This window comes from Caretta caretta, chromosome 5 (assembly GCF_965140235.1).
Source record: "Caretta caretta isolate rCarCar2 chromosome 5, rCarCar1.hap1, whole genome shotgun sequence".
Lineage (NCBI taxonomy): Eukaryota > Metazoa > Chordata > Testudines > Cheloniidae > Caretta > Caretta caretta.
Genome location: NC_134210.1, coordinates 125,254,860 through 125,280,326, shown reverse-complemented (window position 1 = coordinate 125,280,326; position 25,467 = coordinate 125,254,860). Strand labels below are relative to the sequence as shown.

At 52.4% G+C, this 25,467-nt stretch overlaps 3 protein-coding genes across 3 annotated transcripts; all 3 read right to left on the bottom strand.

Annotated features, from left to right (window-relative positions):
- Window positions 1–1,496: 1,496 nt before the first annotated feature.
- LOC142072060 (perilipin-3-like) lies at window positions 1,497–5,284 on the bottom strand. The gene is made up of 7 exons (XM_075128271.1): window positions 5,210–5,284; window positions 4,390–4,585; window positions 3,591–3,673; window positions 3,200–3,485; window positions 2,303–2,493; window positions 1,966–2,088; window positions 1,497–1,865 (listed from the first exon to the last, which is right to left on the bottom strand). The coding sequence occupies exons 1-7, from the start codon at window positions 5,261–5,263 to the stop codon at window positions 1,497–1,499; spliced, it is 1,302 nt and encodes a 433-aa protein (XP_074984372.1). The 5' UTR covers window positions 5,264–5,284.
- Window positions 5,285–11,121: 5,837 nt separating this feature from the next.
- Window positions 11,122–16,205, bottom strand: LOC142072059 (perilipin-3-like). Its single transcript, XM_075128270.1, has 7 exons — window positions 16,131–16,205; window positions 15,302–15,497; window positions 14,169–14,251; window positions 13,793–14,063; window positions 12,889–13,079; window positions 11,760–11,882; window positions 11,122–11,661 (listed from the first exon to the last, which is right to left on the bottom strand). Exons 1-7 carry the CDS (start codon window positions 16,182–16,184, stop codon window positions 11,293–11,295), a joined length of 1,287 nt encoding a protein of 428 aa, XP_074984371.1. The 5' UTR covers window positions 16,185–16,205; the 3' UTR covers window positions 11,122–11,292.
- Window positions 16,206–20,230: 4,025 nt separating this feature from the next.
- On the bottom strand, window positions 20,231–25,467 carry LOC142072259 (perilipin-3-like). Its single transcript, XM_075128955.1, has 8 exons — window positions 25,407–25,467; window positions 23,973–24,073; window positions 23,145–23,340; window positions 22,349–22,443; window positions 21,964–22,249; window positions 21,037–21,227; window positions 20,700–20,822; window positions 20,231–20,599 (listed from the first exon to the last, which is right to left on the bottom strand). The coding sequence occupies exons 1-8, from the start codon at window positions 25,465–25,467 to the stop codon at window positions 20,231–20,233; spliced, it is 1,422 nt and encodes a 473-aa protein (XP_074985056.1).

Below are 25,467 nucleotides of genomic sequence, written 5' to 3'. Positions count from 1 at the left end.
AATCCAGAACACAGCAGGGTTTGTAACACACCTCCAGTTCCACAGGCAGATTAGCCTGTCAGTTTGGCAGTTTCTGACTTTGAAGAGCTTGCTATCCCTTGTCCTTTGGGGTACAAGCCAGGCCCTGTCCAATGAGATCAGCAGTAACCAGACATGGGAGCTGCTTCCATCACCACTTTGATTACTAGTCTCCCTCTTTGAGGGCAACACACCCATTCCTGCTCATGGTGCTGTTGCAGTGCTGAACCTGGGAGACATGGTCTTGCCTAAAGCTTTTTAATAGCTCAAGCCCGAGTTAGGATAAGCAACAGTGACGGAGCTGCCTAGATGTCACTACCCCCTTGTGACTTCAAGCACAGACACAAGCTCTCAGGAAAATGCATTATAAGCCCAGCACTGGTCCTATTATGGATCTCCCACAACCCTGAGCCATGTGCCTGTACAGTTATTGGCCTGGCTAGGTTTACACTAGGCAGTAGGGAAGGTTAGGCAGGTGCTTGGCTAACAGCAGGGAGGAAGGACGCAGGCTGGCTGATGTCCATGCTTCAACAAGACTGTCTGCTGCTCTCTCTCTTGCAGCTAGTCTCCCTGTGTGTGCGCGCAGGGGTGCGTTTTGACAACTCCAGGCAACTGGGATTTAACAATTCAGCATCTCTTTTCCTGGAGACTTCCAACCTTGCACTGGATTAGAGGCAAAGCCTGGAAGTCTCCCACCACTGTATGTGACCCTTTTAACTTTACCAGAAGTAGGTTCTCAGCTCTCCACACACCCCATTTCCTCTCAAGGCCATAGTGCCCTAACACACTGGGTATTCCCTCTGTTAGTTGATCTCAGAGTCTGTATTGTTGCCTTACTACACACTGGAAGCAAGACGAGTGTTCTCAATGGGCTGTTGCCTCCTTCTACCTGAGGATAGTCTCAATGGAAGAGTGTCAAATGGAGGCACCTGAAGAGATGCCTTCACCCAGGAGGAGCTCAGCCATTCTAGAGCCCTGCCAGAAAAAAAAGTGGGTGCAAGGGTGTGTGTGTGTGTATATATAGAGGGGGATGGGGTCACCTGTACAGTATATTTGTACAGAGCACGAGTCAGGGAGGGAATCACATTAAGCAGACAGGAATGTGAATGCAGTTGCAGTTTATTGCGACATTAAAACCCTAGTTTTACACATTACAAAGCTAGGAAAAAAATCAAGCTCAGCAGCACTTCTTATGTACAGAGGAAGACAGCTGTGTGTCAGTTACAATCCATGTCCTGAGAGAAGCAGACTAGCCCTGCAAGGGATGCAGTCCTGCATGACTAGTGATGCCACCCTGTAACAAATGGTTCTCGGGAAGTGGGCCTGGGAAAGGACATTCAGGTTCTTTAATTCTGCAGAAGGAAGAGTTGACCTCAGTCCACCATCTGCCAAAGCAGAACTACGGCCTCAGCGAGGAGACCCCACACTAGCCTTGCAGGAAATTCAGCTGCATTCCCTCCAGCAGCAGGGGTAACCCTTCAGGCCTCCACCTTCTTCCCTTCCTCCACCAGCTCGTCAGGATATGGTGGGGAGTCTCCAGTGGGAGTGAAGGGTCCTACGATCCAATCCAGGGGAATGTTCTGCGTCACGTATTCCAGCAGCTCATCCAGGGACTCCTGGGCCTTCGTCACCATCTCCCGACTCCGGGCCAGGGCACTGCTGGACAGATCCTGGAAACAGCCGGCACTGGAGAAGGAGGCTTGGAGCTCTTGTATACTGCTCGAGACCTGCTGGGCCTTGTCCTGGATAGTGCTGGGAAGGCCCTGGATGCTGCCCAGGAGAGTAAGGCAGGTGGTTTTCAGTTGCTGGGTGAGGCTCTGGGATGTGGCTAGAGCCTGAGCTTCAACCTGCTGGAAGGAGAAAGAGACTGGAGTATCTACAAGTCTCCCCTGCAGATGGGGGGAGTTCACTGGAGCAAGGCTGTGAGGGCGAGAAGGAGGAGAATACCTTTGCGGAGTCTGGTTCCTCCTGCCCTTCCAACTTCCCCCTGCAGTACTGGAGCCACATCTGGTACATACGGTCCTGGCCATTGTGAAGCTTCTGATCTACGGCCTGCTTGGCATGGCTGATCTGCAGGGAGAGAGGGCAGTTAGCTGGGAAGAGCAGGAGGCGGCTGGCCAGGGAAGCTCTCCCACAGCTAGGTGTGGGCAGCAGGCAGGCAGCACTACTGCAGCGACACAGCTGGGCCCAGGAACAAACAGTGCCAATGGCACTGAGCATGGGAGGCTGCAGAGACCGTGACCCACAGCAGCTACAGGGCAGGGGAGAGGGGTCGTGTTCCTACCAGGTCAATGATTTGCTGGAGCTGGGAGAGGGCCTCCAGGGTGCGCTGCCTGGCTTGTCTCATCTTGCCCAGGGCGTGCTGGTAGGCTCGCTGGCGCAGCGTGCTCGACAGGGAACCCAGACGCACGTAGTGACTCCGCTGCTCTGCAGGAGCCTCTCCAGGCCCCTCAAGGGGAGTTGTGGCAAGCTCAGCTGGAAGGGGGAAGGGGTCAGTTGGCAGCAGTGGTTCAAGTCAGGCAGTAAGGTCAGGTACACCGCGCCATTAAGACATTTGTTGCTGGGATGACGTACTGGAATGACGTTCGGTATCCACTGAAAACCACAGGGCTCTCAGGAACCGCAGCAGCGAAAGGAGCAGAACGCTGGCATCTCCTCCAGTGTGGCTGTACTGCCCCCCAGCTGGCCCCCCACCAGCCCTTCCACATAGCTCCTGTCTGGAGTCTGTAGAGCCCCCCGCACAAGGCAGGGTGGGGTCGTTTGGGGGGAGTCATGTGCCCCCCCACACTTTTGGGTCCCTCCCATGAGTCGCTGTACTGGTAAGAATTAAAATCTACTTGTACCACTGGTTGGCAGGGCCAGGATACAAGGCAGGGATGCGTTCAGTCCTCCCAGAGCTTGTGACCGATGGAATCTTTCCCAGGGCACGTTTGGATGCCCTGCAGCACCGACCAGTAAGGCAGCAGGTAGCTGCACAGGGAGCAGCGTCAGAGCCATCAGACAGGGCTAGCTGAGGGCCCAGCATGAAGGAACTAAGGGAGGGCTAGTAGCCAAGCTAGGTTGCAAGGAAGTCCAAAAGGAGAGGTGGCTCTTTTGGCAGCTCAGCTGTGAGCACTGAGTTCAAGCCACACCCCAAGACACCAGGGTCACATTGGTTTGTATTCAGCAGAGGGGATCTTACCGAGCTCCTCCTCCGTCATGGGGAGGTAGTAGTCCATCAGCTGCTCAGATTTCCCCAATGCTGCGTCTATGACACTCACAGCCATCTGCCCCATGCTGGAGCCCATCACTGTGCTCATGCTGCTGGTCATGGCGGATTTGGTCACCTCCATGCTCTCCTGGACAGCCTCTTGGGCCACGCTTACCCTGCTGGTCACTGCATCCTTCGCCTCAGTGACTGTGCTGCAGACTGCATCCTTGGCACCCACCATTGTGGCACGCACGATTTCTTGGGCATCCAAAGCCACCTAGAGGGAAAGGGGTCAAAAGAGAGGTCACTGAACACCTAGCAGAAGTGAAGGGCCCACAGCCTCATCCTGCTCCAGGACCAGTCGTGACACTCGTGTGGTTACCTTCTCAATCGGCTGCTGCAGGATGGGCAGCTGCTCCTCCAGTCTGTCCAGACCCCGACAGGCATGTTCATTGGCTGCTGCAACTGAAACATAACCACAGAACTCGTTCCCTTAATTCCTTTATGTGCACAGATCTCGTGGGGCTGCTAATCTGCGTACATTGGAGGACTGGCGTTCCTAAGCAAGTCTCCCCAGGTTACTGATGGGAAAGCCAAGGAAGAGGGGTTGGGCAAGTTGCCCAAGGCTATGGAGCCAGTCTGTTTCAGAGCCAGGTTTAGCAGTCAGGAGATCCGGCTGCCAGTCATCTGTTCATCCACCCCCAGCTTCTCCTAGAGGGTTTCAGGAGTCTCCAGTGCCTGCCATGGGCTCAGATCCTTTTAGCATTGGAGCTGCTTCCTATGCCCTCTAGCAGGTATTGCTCCATGGCATTAGGTGCCATACACAGTGCATGTGGCTGTGTGGTACTGGGCCAGCCATGCACACCAGGGATTGTGCCTGGGCACTGCCTGTCTCTAGGCTGGTCCAGCTCACCGCTGGTACCTGAGCAGGAATCCCCCCCACCAGCAGCTGCTACAGCCGTCAGAACTCCTCCGCACAAGGCCAATGCCTTGGCCAGATCAAGTTTAGGAGCTCGCTGAGTTCTGGGGAGCAGGAGAAGGGAGTTTGTGGATTCTGTTTCCTGCCAGTTGGAGGCCGAGCTCAGTAGTGGGCCTAGAGCCACTGTAGGCTGAGCCTGCCCCCAGACCCACCTCCCCCACCACACACACAGGAGTGTTCCTGCCTCCCTTCCCTTACTCACACTGTGGCTCCAGCTGGTCCAGGATAGGCCGTGCCCCAGTGATGGCAGCAGAGGTGATGGCCCTCACCCCAGTCTCTACTACCTCACAGACCCCTTTGATGGCTGGGTGGGTCTCTTTGGTGGCAGCGTAGCTGGCAGAGGCCATCTCACAGGCAGATCTGACCAAGGGCAGGCCAGCCACCCTGTTCCCTGCAGTCTAGGGGAGGGAAAGAGGAGTCAGTTGAGGAAGAGCTCCTGGCTTCTCAATGTGCCCCTCCTGTCTCTTTTCCTCTGCAACTACTGATTCTGTAGGAGACTGCCCAGCTCTGAGGACAGTCTCCTGTCCATTTCAGCTGGGTTTCAGTGGCCTGCCTGTGAGATTAGTTACAGACCCAGAAGCCTGGTCCCATTAGAACAGCTGCCTATATTCAGCAAGGTCTCAGGAACGCTGCTTTCGTCCTGGCACACCCACGAACAAAACAGAACTGTGTCACGGTCTCGTTCCATCAGTGAGAGCAGGAATGGAGAGACCTTTTGTCTTTCCAAGTGCAGTCTCTCTCGATCAGGAACCATGTCTCGGTCCAGCACCCGGTACAATGCCACCACTGGGCATTGCAATCAACGGGATTTGCCAGTGTTCTAATGCAGACAGCATTCACAGGGTCACCTGTGCTCCTCCCGGATTCAGGAGGCACTTGTGGGCAGTGACTACGGCACTCTGAGAGCTAGAGTCATTGGCTAGAGTTGTGGTTACGAGTCCCTGTCTCCAGCAGTGGAGACATTCAAGCTAGAACAGCCTTTCCAGCCGCCAAGCACACCTGCCTCCCCAGGAGGGACCCACCTGTTGCTCCTCTGCCTGGATCTCCACCTGTGGTTCATTTTCCTTAGCAGACATGGTGGAGTTAGATGTCCCTGCAAGACCCAAAAAGGAATATTGAGTGGCTACAGCAGGAAACAATGAAATCAATCTTGTGTAGGAACACCAGGAGAGCTGCTCCCGGTCCGTTTTCTGTAAGAGCCAGACCAGGTTGTCCCCCTGCAGTAAGTCTCTCTCTACAGAGAGCAGGCCAGGCCCTTAAACCTTTGATCTAAGGCAGGCTCAGAAACAGCCAGTTCTTCAAGCCCAGGAATGCACTTGTAATCCACACATCTTGTGGGTGTGTTCTTCTGTCCCATCTCGTGGCACAAGGACCAGTTAGAGAGGCAGAGATTAATTTATCAGCTTTACGGTCTTAGCTAAGAGCCTTATGGCTTTAAGCTCATGCAGTAGAGGCTCATGCATTTAGGTCCAGAGGTCCCAAGTTTGATCCTGCCCATTACCAGGGTCTTTTGGCGTTACACACTCCCAAAGCTTCTCCTCAGACTTCTAGACCTGACAATGCCTCCCAAGGGGAGCACCAGGACACCTGCACAGCTCATCAGAGGCACCCTCCTAGTTTAGTCTTTTCCCAGATAGTACCGGGGCTAATTCCATTTGTCCCAGAGTACAATCACTGACAGAAGTTATCCTGCTGAAGGTAGTAGCCATTGACTACACACACAGAACACTGAATTCAGAAGGTACCACTGGGGAGCCTTCAGGGACTTCTTGAGTGAGTAGTGTAGGAGTCTCCCTGGATACTGAATTACATAGGAGATGATCATAATGGTGCCTTCTGACCGTAATATCTATGATTCTACATAGGAGATGCCCACTATGGCAGGCTGGTTATTTTAAAGCCAATTTAGCTGGTAAAAATACAAATATCTTCTATTGTCAGGTAAAGATGGTCTGCTAAAGAAACAGATTCCAGTTCAGGTAAGTTGACACCATCACTCCTAGAGGCGAAAGTGAGACCACTAACTAGAAAGCTAGGGCCAGGAAGCATTTCCCTTATGGGAAGGCACCAGCCCTATCTTCCTTTAGTGTTTCCTGCATTATCTGTTTCAGATACATATTGGTTACTCAGCACTCCAGTCTCAGCTGAATCTGCCACCTCAGTCAAGTGTTTCCCCCTGCAGATCTTTAGGACAAGCCAGAACTCAGACCAGAACCAGAAGTCCCATTCCCCATCCCTGCATGGGAACAGCATAGCTTTGCTCAGGTCGAGAGGTGAGTAAGTTTTTCCCCTAGTCCAAACGCTAATTTAGTTCTCCTAGTTAAATATTCTATTCTCCTCTAGGGAAGCCTCCATCTCCTAGAACATACCATTAATCCAGGCCTCCCAGTCTGGAAGGCAAATAGTTTCCTTCCCTGGACTGTTTGCTCAGAAAACTGAAGTCAAAATGCTTTACACAAGTACAACTACTAAGCACTGAAACTAGCTAAGAGCTTCTGACCATTCAATCCTAGCCACTACTAGCCATCAGGCAAGACATTGGGTCACACTCTGTGTAAGAAAAGAGCCCCCATCTTAACAGATACAGAACCTAGAAACCAGAGATATAACACAGACGTTAACCACACATCTTACCAAACTTCCACACTTCTAATCCTTCACCAATACTCAGACCTCCCTTAAGTCTCAGCCATTATATTCCTGTGATGATGTCATCATGGGGCTGGACACACTTGACAGACATCTCAGGAGACCAATCACACAGCTGCATTCTCTACTTTGCCCAGTGAGAGCTGTGAGCCCATGAAAAGTTACAGGGTGTGAGAGTTGCCAATCTTGGTTGGATGGTTCCTGGAGGTCTCATCACATGACAATCTTTAATTAAAGATTAATCTTTAATTCCTGGAGAGTTCAGGACAATCCTGGAGGGCTGGCAAACCTAGTTTCAGATTATGAGCTGTTTGGGGCAGGCCTTTTACTCTCTGTTAAGACAGTACCTAGCACGATGGGATTCCAGTTCTGATTTTTGCTTTGAAATGCTACGGTCATACAAATAATAATAATGGTTCATATTCTCAGAGTACTCCGGTTGTTCTCTCTGAAGAGCGCCTTTACGCTCCATTTCCCTGGTAACATTTTCAGTGTAGAAGATTTTTGAGAGTAAAACCATCTAAGAGAGGAGAGTGCTGGTAGCTGTTGTATTATTTTCCTTTCCTGCCCACTCCAAAAGAGGCTGGGGAAGTTATTCTGGCCCAGCTGGCACAAGATACTCCTCAGTTCATTTATAGCTTTCCTGTTGGTTGACTTGTCCAGGGAAGAGAACATGGCACAGGTTTTTAAAGGTATTTAGCTATTGCTCCTCTCAGCATTGCAAGGCCTAAGTGAGTTAGGCCCAGAACCTCAAAGAGACTTAGGTAGCCCCACACTGGGCAATAAGGGGTTAAAGACTGAGGGCAGTTAGCAGTTCCAATATAAGTGTCAGTTCAATACGTGGAACCCCCAGGCTCAGGGGGTATCTGGGGAGCATTTGGGCAGATGCTGGGGGTGACAGACAAAGGGAAGCACTAAGTGGGGAGACAAGCTCAGGGAAAAATTTGGGGGGGGGTGTCAGTTATAGCCACTATGCTCAGCTCTGCCCTCTCCCCATTATCATTCCTGGCCTAGATACTTCAGTGCCAGGGCCCTTCCCAGCCAGAGTGACAGCAGATCACACCAGGCATAACTTCCCATAACCTCCCTACACCTTTCACACAGGGAGTAAAATCAAAGCAGGGAGTGCAAATGCCTGGAGCAGCTGAGCAGAGTGACAGTGGCCTGGGGCTGAGGCAGGTGCTCACCTCACTCCTTTAAATAAGCCTAGATGTTCATACCCATGTGTCTGTCCCACAGAGGGATGTGAGAGGGCCTCCATCTAAACACAAGATCTTCAGCTGCAGTGGCTGCAAAGGCCAGAGTGGGGCCGTTTTAGGCTCTGATTCTACAATGAGCCCTGCACAAACCAGTCCCTGCATTTGCTCAGACCCCAGTAACTTCAACAGGCAGTTGGGAAGAGTAGCTGAGTTCCAGAGGGCTCTGCACTGGTGCAAGTAACACCAGCACAGAGAGACCATTGCATGCTCAGGGCTTAGAAACCAGCTTCCCATCCATAGCCCTCCCACACAGGCAGCCAGCAGAAGCAGCGAGCCCAACCATGTAGAGAGCACACTACAAGTCTTCCTACCTGGGATCTACAGCTACAATCACTAATTATCCAGAGGGTGCCACCCAGGAGAGAAAGCCAGCTGGGGGCAGGAAGCATCTCTTTCCTTTTCCCATTCCTCCTTCTAATATTCAGACCATTGGGGTGTAGCTGGTGTGATCTCTATGCTCACATGTGGATCCTCCAACAGGCCTTTGGATTAAACACTCGAGCCCGTTGGTTTGGGGTTTGCTGAAATAACTCACTGCTCTTTGAATAAATACTGCACCCGGTGGGTTAGTCAGTCACTGAATTTGCTTTATATAACTTGAGAGTGGTGCAGCAAGATTTTCGATCGGGTTTCTTAGGTCTGACCCTGCTTGGGGATGTGTTAGAACCGCTCCTTCTCTACGGAAAGATTAGCTGCAGGGGCTGCGCTCGGGAAACGTAGGCTGCAATGTTCTTCATGGCGTAAAGAAAATCCAGCTCCCACTTCTGTCCAAGTTTGAAGCAAATATCTGTTGATGTGAAATCCACTCATTGACATCACACATTTTATTAGACTTGGACGAAAGAGGAAAGAGCTTCACTGGGCTTGGATACAGAAGTCATGTTAGCTGACCAGCACTCCTGAAGTCTGCACTTACTCTTCCATATTCCTAAAAGGAGCAGACTAGGACCTTTACTCACCCCAGCAGGGCTCCACCTAGCTAGTGTGTTGGAGGGGCCTCTGTTAATCCAGAACACAGCAGGGTATGTAACACACTTCCAGTTACACAGGCAAATTAGCCTCAGTGATCGCTCACTGTCAGTTAGGGAGTTTCTGACTTTTCTGCAGAAAAGGACCTCGAAGTTACAGTGGACAAGAAACTGGCTATGAGTCAACAGTGTGCCCTTGTTGCCAAGACGGCCAATGACATTTTGGGTTGTGTAAATAGGGGCATTGCCAGCAAATCGACAGACATGATTGTTCTCCTCTATTCAACATTTGTGAGGCCTGATCTGGAGTACTATGTCCAGTTTTGGGCCCTACACCACAAAAAGGATGTGAAAAAATTGGAAAGTGTCCAGCAGAGGACAACAAAAATGTTCAGGGGACTGGAACACATGATTTATGAGGAGAGGCTGAGGGAACTGGAATTGTTTAGCCTGCAGAAGAGAAGAACGGCAGGGAGGAGGATTTGATAGCTGCTTTCAGCTACCTGAGAGGGAGTTCCAAAGAGGATGCATCTAGACTGTTCTCAGTGGTACAGATGACAGAACAAGGATCAATGGTATCAAGTTGTAGTGGGGAAGGTTTAGGTTGGATGTTAGGAAAAACTTTTTCACTAGAAGGGTGGTGAAGCACTGGAATGCGTTACCTAGGAAGGTGGTGGAATCTCCTTCCTTTGAAGTTTTTAAGGTCGGGTTTGACAAAACCCTGGCTGGGATAATTTAACTGGGAATTGGTCCTGCTTTGAGCAGGGGGTTGGATTGGATGACCTCCTAAGGTCCCTTCCAACCCCCATATTCTAGGAGTCTATGAAAACCTTTGTAGCCCCAGTCCACTGGGAGTACAAGACAGGCCCTGTCCAATGAGATCCGGAGTAACTAGCCCTGGGAGCTGCATCCATCACCATTTTGATTACTAGTCTCTATCTTTGAGAGCTACACACCCATTCCTGCTCATGGTCCTGTTGCAGTGCTGAACCCGAGAGACATTTCCTTGCCTGAAGCTTATTAATAGCTCAAGCTAGAGTTAGGATAAGCAAAAGTGATGGAGCTGCCTAGATGACACTACCCCCTTGTGACTTCAAGCATAGACACAAGCTCTCAGGAAAATGCATTCCAAGCCCAGCACTGGTCCTACTATGGATCTCCCACAACCCTGAGCCATTAGCCTGGCTAGGTTTACACTAGGCAGTAGGAAAGATTACGCAGGTGCTTGGCTAATGGCAGGGAGGAAGGATGCAGGCTGGCTGATGTCCATGCTTCAGCAAGAGTATCTGCTGCTCTCTCTCTTGCAGCTAGTCTCCCTGTGTGTGTTTTGTTAAATCCCAGTTGCCTGGAGTTGTCAATTCACCATCTTTTCCTAGACACTTCCAACCTGTTGAGCTTCTTGCACTGGACTAGAGGCAAGGCCCGGCAGTCTCCCACCACTGTATGTGACCCTTTTAACTTTGCTCATTACCAGTAGTAGGTTCTCAGTTCTCCACACACCCCATTTCCTCTCAAGGCCATAGTGCCCTATCTCAACAACCTGGGTCTTTCCCTCTGTTAGTTGGGTCTCAGAGCCTGTAATGTTGCCTTGCTACCCACTGGAAGCCAGACGAGTGATCTCAATGGGGAGAACCCTGTTGCCTCCTTCTACATGAGAAAAGTCTCAATGGAAGAGAGTCAAATGGAGGCACCTGAGGAGATGCCTTCACCCAGGAGATGAGCTCAGCCATTCTGGAGCCCTTCCAGAGGAAGTGGGTGGAGGGGGTTTGTGTGTGTGTGTGAAGAAGAGGGGCATGGGGTCACCTGTACAGTATATGTTTCTTCAGAGCATGAGCCAGGGAGGGAATCACATTAAGCAGACAGAAATTTGAATGCAGTTGAGGTTTATTGTAACATTAAACCCTAGTTTTACACATTACAAAGCTAGGGAAAAGATCAAGCTCAGGAGCACTTCCTGTGTACAGAGGAAGACAGCTGTAGGTATGTCCTGAGAGAAGCAGACTAGCCCTGCAAGGGATGCAGTCCTGTATGACTAGTGATGCCACCCTGTAACTGGTAATACATGGTTCTGGGGAAGTGGGCCTGGGAAATGACATTCAGGTTCTGCAGAAGGAAGACCTGACCTCAGTCCACCATCTGCCAAAGCAGCACTGTGGCCTCAGCAAGGAGACCCCACACTAGCTATGCAGGAAATTCAGCTGGATTCCTTCCAGCAGCAGGGGGAACCCTTCAGGCCTCCACCTTCTTTCCTTCCTCCACCAGCTCATCAGGACACGGTGGGGAGTCTCCAGTGGGAATGAAGGGTCCCACGATCCAGTCCAGGGGAATGTTCTGCGTCACGTATTCCAGCAGCTCATCCAGGCACTCCAGGGTCTTGGTCACCATCTCCCGACTCCGGGCCAGGGCACTGCTGGACAGATCCTGGAAACAGCCGGCACTGGAGAAGGAGGCCTGGAGCTCTTCTGTACTGCTCGAGACCTGCTGGGCCTTGTCCTGGATAGTGCTGGGAAGGCCCCGGATGCTGCCCAGGAGAGTAAGGCAGGTGGTTTTCAGTTGCTGGGTGAGGCTCTGGGACGTGGCTAGAGCCTGAGCTTCAACCTGCTGGAAGGAGAAAGACTGGAGTATCTGCAAGTTTCCCCTACAGATGGGGGGAGTTCACTGGAGCAAGGCTGTGAGGGCGAGAAGGAGGAGAATACCTTTGCGGAGTCTGGTTCCTCCTGCCCTTCCAAGTTGCCCCTGCAGTACTGGAGCCACATCTGGTACAGACGGTCCTGGCCATTGGGAATCTTCTGATCTACGGCCTGCTTGGCATGGCTGATCTGCAGGGGGAGAGGGCAGTTAGCTGGGAAGAGCAGGAGGCGGCTGGCCAGGGAAGCTCTCCCACAGCTAGCTGTGGGCAGCAGGCGGGCAGCACTACTGCAGCGACACAGCTGGGCCCAGGAACAAACAGTGCCAATGGCACTGAGCATGGGAGGCTGCAGAGACCGTGTCAAGGTTTCTCCCCCACCCTCAACTCTAGGGTACAGATATGGGGACCTGCATGAAAAACCTCCTAAGCTTACTTTCACCAGCTTAGGTTAAAACTTCCCCAAGGTACAAATTAATTTTACCCTTTGCCCTTGGAATTTCCACTGCCACCACCAATCTCTAACTGGGTTTACTGGGAAACATAGTTTGGACACGTCTTTCCTCCCAAAAACCTCCCAACCCTTGCACCCCACTTCCTGGGGAAGGTTTGGTAAAAATCCTCACCAATTTGCATAGGTGACCGCAGACCCAAACCCTTGGATCTTAGAACAATGAAAAAGCATTCAGTTTTCTTACAAGGTGACTTTTAATTGAAGTAAAGGAATCACCTCTGTAAAATCAGGATGGTAGATACCTTACAGGGTAATTAGATTCAAAACAGAGAATCCCTCTACGCAAAACCTTAAGTTACAAAAAAGACACACAGACTGGGATAGTCATCACAAATCTTTTCTTAGCCATTTAAAGAAATCATAATCTAACACATACCTAGCTAGATAACTTACTAAACGTTCTAAGGCTCCATTCCTGTTCTGTTCCCGGCAAAAGCAGCCTACAGACAGACACAGACCCTTTGTTTTTCTCCCTCCTCGCAGCTTTTGAGAGTATCTTGTCTCCTCATTCGTCATTTAGGTCAGGTGCCAGCAAGGTTACCTTTAGCTTCTTAACCCTTTACAGGTGAGAGGACTTTTCCTCTGACCAGGAGGGATTTTGAAGTGGTTTACCCTTCCCTTTATATTTATGACAGACCGTGACCCACAGCAGCTACAGGGCAGGGGAGAGGGGTCGTGTTCCTACCAGGTCAATGATTTGCTGGAGCTGGGAGAGGGCCTCCAGGGTGCGCTGCCTGGCTTGTCTCATCTTGCCCAGGGCGTGCTGGTAGGCTCGCTGGCGCAGCGTGCTCGACAGGGAACCCAGACGCACGTAGTAACTCCGCTGCTCTGCAGGAGCCTCTCCAGGCCCCTCCAGGGGAGTTGTGGCAAGCTCAGCTGGAAGGGGGAAGGGGTCAGTTGGCAGCAGTGGTGCAAGTAAGGCAGTAAGGTCAGGTACGCCGCACCATTAAGACATTTGTTGCTAGTATGACGTACTGGAATGACATTCGGTATCCACTGAAAACCACAGGGCTCTCAGGAACCACAGCAGCGAAAGGAGCAGAATGCTGGCACCTCCTCCGGTGTGTCTGTACCACCCCCAGCTGGTCCCCCACCAGCCCTTCCACGTAGTTCCATCTCCTGTCTGGAGTCTGTAGAGCCCTCCCCGCACGAGGCAGGGTGGGGTCGTTTGGGAGGGAGTCATGTGCCCCCCTACACTTTTGGGTCCCTCCCATGAGTCACCGTACTGGTAAGAATTAAAATCTACTTGTACCACCGGTTGGCAGGGCCAGGATACAAGGCAGGGATGCGTTCAGTCCTCCCAGAGCTTGTGACCGATGGAATATTTCCCAGGGCACTTTTGGATGCCCTGCAGCACTGACCAGTAAGACAGTGGGTAGCAGCACAGGGAGCAGCGTCAGAGCCATCAGACAGGGCGAGCACAGGGCCCAGCATGAAGGAACAAAGGGAGGGCTAGTAGCCAAGCTAAGTTGCAAGGAAGCCCAAAGGAGAGGTGGCTCTTTTGGCACATCAGCTGTGAACACTGAGTTCAAGCCACACCCCAAGACACCAGGGTCACATTGGTTTGTATTCAGCAGAGGGGATCTTACCAAGCTCCTCCTCTGTCATGGGGAGGTAGTAGTCCATCAGCTGCTCAGATTTCCCCAATGCTGCGTCTATGACACTCGCAGCCATCTGCCCCATGCTGGAGCCCATCACTGTGCTCATGCTCCTGGTCATGGCGGATTTGGTCACCTCCACGCTCTCCTGGACAGCCCCTTGGGCCACGCTCACCCTGCTGGTCACTGCATCCTTGGCCTCAGTGACCGTGCTGCAGACTGCATCCTTGGCACCCACCAGGTCTTGGGCATCCAAAGCCACCTAGAGGAAAAGGGATCAGAAGAGAGGTCACTGAACACCTAGCGGAAGTGAAGGGCCCACAGCCTCATGCTGCTCCAGGACCAGCCCTGACACTCGTGTGGTTACCTTCTCAATCGGCTGCTGCAGGATGGGCAGCTGCTCCTCCAGTCTGTCCAGACCCCGACAGGCATGTTCATTGGCTCCTGCAACTGAAACATAACCACAGAACTCGTTCCCTTAATTCCTTCATGTGCACAGATCTCGTGGGGCTGCTAATCCATGTACATTGGAGGACTGGTGTTCCTAAGCAAGTGTCCCCAGGTTACTGATGGGAGAGCCAAGGAAGAGGGGTTGGGGAAGTTGCCCAAGGCTATGGAGCCAGTCTGGTTCATCACATGTTTAGCTCGGGAGATCCCACTGCCAGTCATCTGTTCAGTTAGCTGCTTTCAACTACCTGAAAGGGGGTTCCAAAGAGGATGGCTCTAGACTGTTCTCAATGGTAGCAGATGACAGAACGAGGAGTAATGGTCTCAAGCTGCAGTGGGGGAGGTTTAGATTGGATATTAGGAAAAACTTTTTCACTAAGAGGGTGGTGAAACACTGGAATGCGTTACTTAGGGAGGTGGTAGAATCTCCTTCCTTAGAGGTTTTTAAGGTCAGGCTTGACAAAGCCCTGGCTGGGATGATTTAACTGGGAATTGGTCCTGCTTCGAGCAGGGGGTTGGACTAGATGACCTTCTGGGGTCCCTTCCAACCCTTATATTCTATGATTCATCCACCCCAAGCTTCTCCTAGAGGGTTTCAGGAGTCTCCAGTGCCTGCAATGGGCTCAGATCCTTTTAGCATTGGAGCTGCTTCCTGTGCCCTCAAGCAGGTATTGCTCCATGGCATTAGGTGCCATACGCAGTGCATGTGGCTGTGTGGTACTGGGCCAGCTATGCACACCAGGGATTGTGCCTGGGCACTGACTGTCTCTAGGTTGGTCCAGCTCACCGCTGGTACCTGAGCAAGAGTCCCCAAGAGCAGCTGCTGCAGCCGTCAGAGTCGCTCCGCACAAGGCCAATGCCTTGGACAGGTCATGTCTAGGAGCTAGCGGAGTTGAGAGGAGCAGGAGAAGGGAGTCTGTGGATTCTGTTTCCTGCCAGTTGGAGGCAGAGTTCAGTAGTGGGCCTAGAGCCACTGTAGGCTGAGCCTGCCCCCAGACCCACCTCCCCCGCTACACATACAGGAGCGTTCCTGTCTCCCTTTCCCTTACTCACGCTGTGGCTCCAGCTGGTCCAGGATCGGCCGTGCCCCGGTGATAGCAGCATAGGTGATGGTTCTCACCCCAGTCTCTGCCACCTCACATATCGCTTTGATGGCTGGGTGGGTCTCTTTGGTGGCAGTGTAGCTGGCAGAGGCCATCTCACAGGCAGAGCTGACCAAGGGCAGGCCAGCCACCCTGTCCCCTGCAGTCTGAGGGAGGGAAAGAGGAGTCAGCTGAGGAAGAGCTCCTGGCTCGTCAAGGTGCCCCTCCTGTCTTTCCTTCTGCAAACTACCGATTCTGTAGGAGACTGTCCTCAGAGCTAGGCAGTCTCCGGTCCCTCTCAGCAGGGGTTCAGTGGCCTGACTGTGACATTAGTTACACACCCAGAAGCCTGGTCCCATTAGAACAGCTGCCTATATTAAGCAAAGTCTCAGGAATGCTGCTTCCGTCCTGGCACACCCACCAACAAAACACAACTGTCACGGTCTCATTCCTGCTCTCACTGATGGAACGGAGAGACCTTCTGTCTTTCCAAGTGCATTCTCTCCCGATCAGGAACCATGTCTCAGTCCAGCACCCGGTACAATGCCCCTACTGGGTATTATAATCAGCGGGATTTGACCGTGTTCGAGTGCAGACAGCATACAGAGGGTCACCAGTGCCGATGCTCCTCCTGGCTTCAGGGGGCACTTGTGGGCAGTGACTACGGCACTCCGAGAACTAGAACTTGGAGCCTTAGCTAGCGTTGTGGTTACGAGTCCCTGTCTCCAGCAGTGGAGACATTCAAGCTAGAACAGCCCTTCCAGCTGCCAAGCACACCTGCCTCCCCAGGAGGGACCCACCTGTTGCTCCTCTGCCTGGATCTCCACCTGTGGTTCATTTTCCTCAGCAGACATGGTGGAGTGAGATGTCCCTGCAAGACCCAAAAAGGAATATTGAGTGGCTACAGCAGGAAACAATGAAATCAATGTTGTGTAGGAACACCAGGAGAGCTGCCCCCGGTCCGTTTTCTCTGAGAGCCAGACCAGATTGTCCCCCTGTAATAAGTCTCTCTCTACAGAGAACAGGCCAGGGCCTTAAACCTTTGATCTAAGGCAGGCTCAGAAACAGCCAGTTCTTCAAGCCCAGGGATGCACTTGTAATCCATACACCTTCTGGGTGTGTTCTTCTGTCCCATCTCGTGGCACCAGGACCAGTTGGAGAGACAGAGATTAACGCATCGGCTCTGCATCTTTAGCTAAGAGCCTTATGGCTTTTAGCTCATGCAGTATAGGCTCATGCATTTAGGAGAGTGCTGATTGCTCAAAGAGAGTTAGGTTGCCCCGCACTGGGCAATAAGGGGTTAAAGACTGAGCGCAGTTAGCAGTTCCAATATAAGGGTCAGTTCAATACGTGGAACCCCAGGCTCAGGGGAGCATTTGGGAAATGATGGGGATGACGCAACCATACGGAAGGACTAAGAGGGGAGACAAGCTCAGGGAAAACTTTGGGCAGGGGGGAGTCAGTCATAGCCACTATGCTCGACTCTACCCTCTCCCCATTGTCATTCGTGGCCTAGTTACTCCAGTGCCAGGGCCCTTCCCAGCTGGAGTGACAGCAGATCACAGCATGTATAACTTCTTCCCATCACCTCCCCATCGCCCTTCACACAGGGAGTAAAATCAAAGCAGGGAGTGACAGTGGCCTGGGGCTGAGGCCGGTGCTCACCTCCCTCCTTTAAAGCAAGCCTAGATGTTCACACTCATGTGTCTGTCCCACAGGGGGATGTGAGTGGGCCTCCATCCAGACACACGACCTTCAGCGGTTGCAAAGGCCAGAGTGGGGCAGTGTTAGGCCCTGATTCTACAATGAGCCCTGCACAAACCAGCCCCTGCCTTTACTCAGACCCCCAGTAACTTCAACAGGCAGTTGGGAAGAGTAGCTGGGTTCCAGAGAGCTCTGCACAGGTGCAAGTAACACCAGCACAGAGAGACCATTGTATGCTCAGGGCTTAGAAACCACCTTCCCACCCATAGCCCTCCCACACAGGCAGCCAGCAGAAAAAGCAGCAAGCCCAACCATGTTCAGAGCACACTACAAGTCTTCCTACCTGGTAGCTACAATCACTAATTATGCAGGCAGTAGTGCCCTGGAAAAATAGCCAGCTGGGGGCAGGAAGCATCTCTTTCCTTTTCCCATTTCTCCTTCTAATATTCAGACCATTGGAGTGTAGCGAGCGTGATCTCTATGCTCACACCTTGGATCCTCGAACAGGCCTTTGGATTAAACACTTGAGCCCATGGGTGAATCATGCTGGGGTTTGCTGAAATAACTCACTGCTCCTTGTGCCATAAATACTGCATCTGGTGGGTTAGTCAGTTACTGCATTTGCTTTGTATAAGTTAAGATTGGTCCAGCAACTTTTTTGATGTGGTATCTTACGGCTGACCCTAGCTTGAGGATGTGTTAGAACCACCCCTTCCCTATGGAAAAATTAGCTGTAAGGGCTGTGCTGGGGAAATGTAGGCTGCAATGCTCTTCATGGTGTAAAGAAAATCCAGCTTCTTTCCAAGTTTGAAGCAAATATCTGCTGATGTGAAATCCACTCATTGACCTCACACATTTTATTAGACTTGGACTAAAGAGGAAAGAGCTTCACGGGGCTTGAACACAGAAGTCAGATTAGCTGACCAGTACTCGTGCAGTCTGTACTTCCTCTTCCATATCCCTAAAAGGAGCAGGCTAAGACCTTTACTCATTCCAGCAGGGCTCCACCTAGCTATTGCTTTTCCTCACTCTTCCCCGTGAGTTTGCTGGAGGGGCCATTTTTAATCCATAACAGAGCAGGGTTTAAAACACACCTCCAGTTCCACAGGCAGACTAGCTTCAGTAATTGCTCCCTGGCAGTTAGGGAGTTTCTGACTTTTCTGCAGAAAAGGACCTAGGGGTTACAGTGGACAAGAAGCTGGATAGGAGTCAACAGTGTGCCCTTGTTGCCAAGAAGGCCAATGGCATTTTGGGCTGTATAAGCAGGGGCACTGCCAGCAGATCGAGGGATGTGATCGTCCCCCTCTATTCGACATTGGTGAGGCCTCATCTGGAGTAGTGTGTCCAGTTTTGGTCCCCACATTACAAGGAGGTGGTGAAAAAATTGGAAAGCGTCCAGCACAGGGCAACAAAAGTGATTAGGGGACGGGAACAGATGACTTACGAGGAGTGGCTGAGGGAACTGGAATTGTTTAGTCTGCGGAAGAGAAGAATGAGGGGGGATTTGATAGCAGCTTTCAACTACCTGAAAGGGGGTTCCAAAAAGGATGGATGTAGACTGTTCTCAGTGGTAGCAGATGACAAAACAAGGAACAGTGGTCTCAAGCTGCCGTGGGCGAGGTTTAGGTTGGATATTAGTAAACACTTTTTCCACTAGGAGGGTGGTGAAGCACTGGAATAGGTTACCTCGGGAGGTGGTGGAATCTCCTTCCTTTGAAGTTTTTAAGGTCAGGCTTGACAAAGCCCTGGCTGGGATGATTTAGTTGGGGACTGGTCCTGCTTTGAGCAGGGGGTTAGACTAGATGACCTCCTGAGGTCCCTTCCAACCCTGATATTCTATGAACAGCTTGGTATCCTCAGTCAATTGGAGAACAAGGCAGGCCCTTTCCAAGGAGATGACCACTTTGTTACTAGTCTCCATCTTTGGGAGCAACACAGCCATTCCTGCTCATGGTGCTGTTGCAGTGCTGAACCCAAGAGACCTTTCTATCCTAACTCAGGCTTGAGCTACTAAGAAACAGGGATGGAGCTGCCTAGATGACACTACCTACTTGTGACTTCAAGCATAGACACAAGCTCTCAGGAAAATGCATTACAAGCCCAGCACTGGTCTGATTATGGATCTCCCACAACCCTGAGCCATGTGCCTGTAGTGTTATTGACCTGGCTAGGTTTACACTAGGAAGTAGGAAAGGTTAGGCAGGTGCTTGGCTAACAGCAGGGAGGAAGGACGCAGGCTGGCTGATGTCCATGCTCAGCAAGACTGTCTGCTGCTCTCTATCTTGCAGCTAGTCTCCCTGTGTGTGCGCGCAGGGGTGCGTTTGGCAACTCCAGGCAACTGGGATTTAACAATTCACCATCCCTTTTCCTGGACACTTCCAACCTGTTGAGCTTCTTACACTGGATTAGAGGCAAAGCCTGGCAGTCTCCCACCACTGTATATGACCCTTTTAACTTCACTCATTACCAATAGGGGTGTGTGGAAAGCTGAGAACCTACATTTCCTCTCAAGGCCATAGTGCCATAACACACTGGGCTCTTCCCTCTGTTACTTGGTCTCACAGTCTGTATTGTTGCCTTCCTACACACTGGAAGCCAGATGAGTGTTCTCAATGGGCTGTTGCCTCCTTCTACATGAGAAAAGTCTCAATGGAAGAGAGTCAAATGGAGGCACCTGAAGAGATGCCTTCACCCAGGAGACAAGCTCAGCCATTCTGGAGCCCTGCCAGAGAGAAAGGGGGTGTGTGAAGAAGAGGGGGAATGGGGTCATCTGTACAGTAAATGTTTGTAGAGAGCACAAGTCGGGGAGGGAATCACATTAAGCAGACAGGAATTTGAATGCAGTTGCAGTTTATTGGGACATTAAACCCTTGTTTTACACATTACACAGCTAGGGAAAAGATCAAGCTCAGGAGCACTTCCTGTGTACAGAGGAAGACAGCTGTATGTCTGTCCTGAGAGAAGCAGACTAGCCCTGCAAGGGATGCAGTCCTGCATGACTAGTGATGCCACCCTGTAACTGGTAATACATGGTTCTGGGGAAGTGTGCCTGGGAAAGGACATTCAGGTTCTGCAGAAGGAAGACCTGACCTCAGTCCACCATCTGCCAAAGCAGGACTACAGCCTCAGTGAGGAGACCCCACACTAGCTATGCAGGCAATTCAGCTGGATTCCTTCCAGCAGCAGGGGGAACCCTTCAGGCCTCCACCTTCTTTCCTTCCTCCACCAGCTCATCAGGACACTGTGGGGAGTCTCCCGCGGGAGTGAAGGGTCCCACGATCCAATCCAGGGGAATGTTCTGCGTCACGTATTCCAGGAGCTCATCCAAGGACTTCTGGGCCTTGGTCACCATCTCCCGACCCCGGGCAAGGGCACTGCTGGACAGATCCTGGAAAGAGCAGGCACTGGAGAAGGAGGCCTGGAGCTCTTCTGTACTGCTCGAGACCTGCTGGGCCTTGTCCTGGATAGTGCTGGGAAGGCCCTGGATGCTGCCCAGGAGAGTAAGGCAGGTGGTTTTCAGTTGCTGGGTGAGGCTCTGGGACATGGCTAGAACCTGAGCTTCAACCTGCTGGAAGGAGAAAGAGACTGGAGTATCTACAAGTCTCCCCTGCAGATGGGGGGAGTTCACTGGAGCAAGGCTGTCAGGGCGAGAAGGAGGAGAATACCTTTGCGGAGTCTGGATCCTCCTGCCCTTCCAACTTCCCCCTGCAGTACTGGAGCCACATCTGGTACAGACGGTCCTGGCCATTGTGAAGCTTCTGATCTACGGCCTGCTTGGCATGGCTGATCTGCAGGGGGAGAGGGCAGTTAGCTGGGAAGAGCAGGAGGCGGCTGGCCAGGGAAGCTCTCCCACAGCTAGGTGTGGGCAGCAGGTGGGCAGCACTACTGCAGCGACACAGCTGGGCCCAGGAACAAACAGTGCCAATGGCACTGAGCATGGGAGGCTGCAGAGACCGTGACCCACAGCAGCTACAGGGCAGGGGAGAGGGGTCGTGTTCCTACCAGGTCAATGATTTGCTGGAGCTGGGAGAGGGCCTCCAGGGTGCGCTGCCTGGCTTGTCTCATCTTGCCCAGGGCGTGCTGGTAGGCTCGCTGGCGCAGCGTGCTCGACAGGGAACCCAGACGCACGTAGTAACTCCGCTGCTCTGCAGGAGCCTCTCCAGGCCCCTCCAGGGGAGTTGTGGCAAGCTCAGCTGGAAGGGGGAAGGGGTCAGTTGGCAGCAGTGGTGCAAGTAAGGCAGTAAGGTCAGGTACGCCGCACCATTAAGACATTTGTTGCTGGGATGACGTACTGGAATGACGTTCGGTAGCCGGTGAAAACCGCAGGGCTCTCAGGAACCGCAGCAGCGAAAGGAGCAGAACGCTGGCAGCTCCTCCGGTTTGGCTGTACCGCCCCCAGCTGGCCCCCCACCAGCCCTTCCCAGAGAGGAGATGCAACTACGTGGGTCTGTAGAGCCCCCGCACAGAAGGCAGGGTGGGGTTGTTTGGGGGGGGGGGGGGGGAGGTCACATGCCCCCCGACCTCCCTTCTGGGTCCCTCCCATGAGTTGCTGTATTGGTAAGAGTTAAAATCTACTTGCACCACTGGTTGGCAGGGCCAGGATACAAGGCAGGGATACGTTCAGCCCTCCCAAAGCTTGTGACCGATGCAATCTTTCCTCGGACACGTTTGGATGCCCTGCAGCACCGAGCAGTAAGGCAGCCGGTAGCTGCACAGGGAGCAGCATCAGAGCCATCAGACAGGGCTAGCTGAGGGCCCAGCATGAAGGAACAAAGGGGAGGGTTAGTAGCCAAGCAAGGTTGCAAGGCAGCCCAAAGGAGAGGTGGCTCTTTTGGCAGCTCAGATGTGAGCACTGAACAGCTGTGATTCCAAACCACACCTCAAGACACCAGGGTCACATTGGTTTATATTCAGCAGAGGGGTTTTTACCGAGCTCCTCCTCCGTCATGGGGAGGTAGTAGTCCACCAGCTGCTCAGATTTCCCCAGTGCTGTGTCTATGCCACTCGCAGCCATCTGCCCCATGCTGGAGCCCATCACTGTGCTCATGCTGCTGGTCACGGCAGATTTGGTCGCCTCCACGCTCTCCTGGACAGCCCCTTGGGCCACGCTCACCATGCTGGTCACTGCATCCTTGGCCTCAGTGACTGTGCTGCAGACTGCATCCTTGGCACCCACCATTGTGGCACACATGAGGTCTTGGGCATCCAAAGCCACCTAGAGGGAAAGGGGTCAGAGGAGAGGTCACTGAACACCTAGCGGAAGTGAAGGGCCCACAGCCTCACCCTGCTCCAGCCGTGACACTCGTGTGGTTACCTTCTCAATCGGCTGCTGCAGGATGGACAGCTGCTCCTCCAGTCTGTCCAGACCCCGACAGGCATATTCATTGGCTGCTGCAACCGAAACCACCACTGAACTCATTCCCTTAATTCCTTCATGTGCACAGATCTCGTGGGGCTTCTCATCTGTGTACACTGGAGGACTGGTGTTCCTAAGCAAGTCTCCCCAGGTTACGATGGGGAAGCCAAGGAAGAGGGGTTGGGCAAGTTGCCCAAGGCTATGGAGCCAGTCTGGTTCAGAGCCAGGTTTAGCACTCAGGAGATCCGGCTGCCAGTCATCTGTTCATCCACCCCCAGCTTCTCCTAGAGGGTTTCAGGAGTCTCCAGGGCCTGCCATGGGCTCAGATCCTTTTAGCATTGGAGCTGCTTCCTGTGCCCTCTAGCAGGTATTGCTCCATGGCATTAGGTGCCATACACAGTGCATGTGGCTGTGTGGTACTGGGCCAGCCATGCACACCAGGGATTGTGCCTGGGCACTGCCTGCCTCTAGGCTGGCCCAGCTCACTGCTGCTACCTGAGCAGGAATCCCCCCCACCAGCAGCTGCTACAGCCGTCAGAACTCCTCCGCACAAGGCCAATGCCTTGGCCAGATCACGTCTAGGAGCTCGCTGAGTTCAGGGGAGCAGGAGAAGGGAGTCTGTGGATTCTGTTTGCCGCCAGTTGGAGGCCGAGCTCAGTAGTGGGCCTAGAGCCACTGTAGGCTGAGCCTGACCCCAGACCCACGTCCCCCACCACACACACAGGAGTGTTCCTGCCTCCCTTCCCTTACTCACGCTGTGGCTCCAGCTGGGCCAGGATGGGCTGTGCCCCGTTGATAGCAGCAGAGGTGATGGCCCTCTCCCCAGTCTCTACAACCTCACAGACCCCTTTGATGGCTGGGTGGGTCTCTTTGGTGGCAGTGTAGCTGGCAGAGGCCATCTCACAGGCAGAGCTGACCAAGGGCAGGCCAGCCACCCTGTCCCCTGCAGTCTGGGGGAGGGAAAGAGGAGTCAGCTGGGGAAGAGCTCCTGGCTTCTCAAGATGCCCCTCCTGTCTTTCCTTCTGCAACTGCCGATTCTGTAGGAGACTGTCCTCAGAGCTAGGCAGTCTCCTGTCCCTGTCAGCAGGGGTTCAGTGGCCTGCCTGTGACATTAGTTACACACCCAGAAGCCTGGTCCCATTGGAACAGCTGCCAATATTCAGCAATCTCAGGAATGCCATTTGCACCTTGGCACTCCCACCAACAAAACAGAACTGTGTCACGGTCTAGTTCTGTCAGCGAGAGCAGGAATGGAGAGACCTTTTGTCTTTCCCAGTGCAGTCTCTCCCGATCAGAAACCATGTCTCAGTCCAGGACACGGTACAATGCCCCACTCTTTTTTGAGGGCCCTTGGGCATTAGTCAACGCGATTTGCCAGTGTTCCAGTGCAGCCAGCAGTCAAAGGGTCCCCAGTGCTCCTCCCGGATTCAGGAGGCACTTGTGGGCAGTGACTACGGCACTCAGAGCTAGAATCATTGGCTAGTGTTGTGGTTACGAGTCCCTGTCTCCAGCAGTGGAGACATTCAAGCTAGAACAGCCTTTCAAGCCGCCAAGCACACCTGCCTCCCCAGGAGGGACCCACCTGTTGCTCCTCTGCCTGGATCTCCACCTGTGGTTCATTTTCCTTAGCAGACATGGTGGAGTGAGATGTCCCTGTAAGACCCAAAAAGGAATATTGAGTGGCTACAGCAGGAAATAAAATCAGTATTGTGTAGGAACATCAGGAGAGCTGCTCCCGGTCCATTTTCTCTGAGAGCCAGACCAGGTTGTCCCCCTGTAGGAAGTCTCTCTACAGAGAGAACAGGCCAGGCCTTAAACCTTTCATGTAAGGCAGGCCCAGAAACAGAAACAGCCAGTTCGTCTGGGTGTTGTCTTCTATCCCCTCTAGTGGCACCAGGACCAGTTAGAGAGAGAGATTAACGCATCCACACTACAGTCTTAGCTAGAAGCCATATGGCTTTTAGCTCATGCAGTGGAGCTAAATGCATGAGCCTCTAAAGGGCCTGGGTTTGATCCTGCTGATGAGCAGGGTCTGTTGGTGTTACACATAGATCGATATTATAGTCAGAAGAGACCATTATTGTCATCTAATCTCACCTCCTGCACAACGCAGGCCACAGAATCTCACCCACCCACTCCTGCAAAAACCCTCTCACTTATGTCTGAGCCATTGAAGTCCTCAAATCGTGGTTTAAAGACTTCAAGGAGCAGAGAATGCTCCAGCAAGTGACCCGTGCCCCATGCTATAGAGGGACATTTTCCAATCTGCCCAAGAGGAAAATTCCTTCCTGACCCCAAATATGGCAATCAGCTAAACCCTGAGCATATGGGCAAGATTCACCAGCCAGATAACCAGGAAAGAATTCTCTGTAGCAACTCAGATCCCACCCGATGTAACACCCCATTTACACACGCCCAAAGCTTGTACTCTGACTTCAAGACCCAACAATACCTCCCAAGGGGAGCACCAGGACACCTTCACAGCTCATCAGAGGCACCCGCCTACTTTAGTCTTTTCCCAGATTGTACTCTGGGACAAATGGAATTAGCCCCAGTGCAATCACTGACAGAAGTTACCCTGCTGAAGGTAGTAGCCATTGACTACGCACACAGAACACTGAATTCAGAAGGTACCATTGGCGAGCCTTCAGGGACCTCCAGAGTGAGTAGTGTTTAAGTCTCCCCGGATTCTGAGTTACATAGGAGATGATCATAATGGTCCCTTCTGACCTTATGATCTATGAGTCTACATAGGAGATGCTCACTACGGCAGGCTGGTTATTTTAAAGCCGATTGAGCTGGTAAAAATACAAATATTTTCTATTGTCAGTTAAAGACTGGTCTGGTAAAGAAACAGATTCCAGTTCAGGTAAATTGACACCATCACTCCTAGAGGCAAGAGTGAGACCACTAACTAGAAAGCTAGGGCCAGGAAGCATTTCCCTTACGGGAAGGCACCAGGCCTGTTTTCTTTTAGTGTTTCCTGCATTATCTGTTTCAGATACATATTGGTTACCCAGCACTCCAGTCTCAGCTGACTCAGCCACCTCAGTCAAGTGTTTCCACCTGCAGATCAT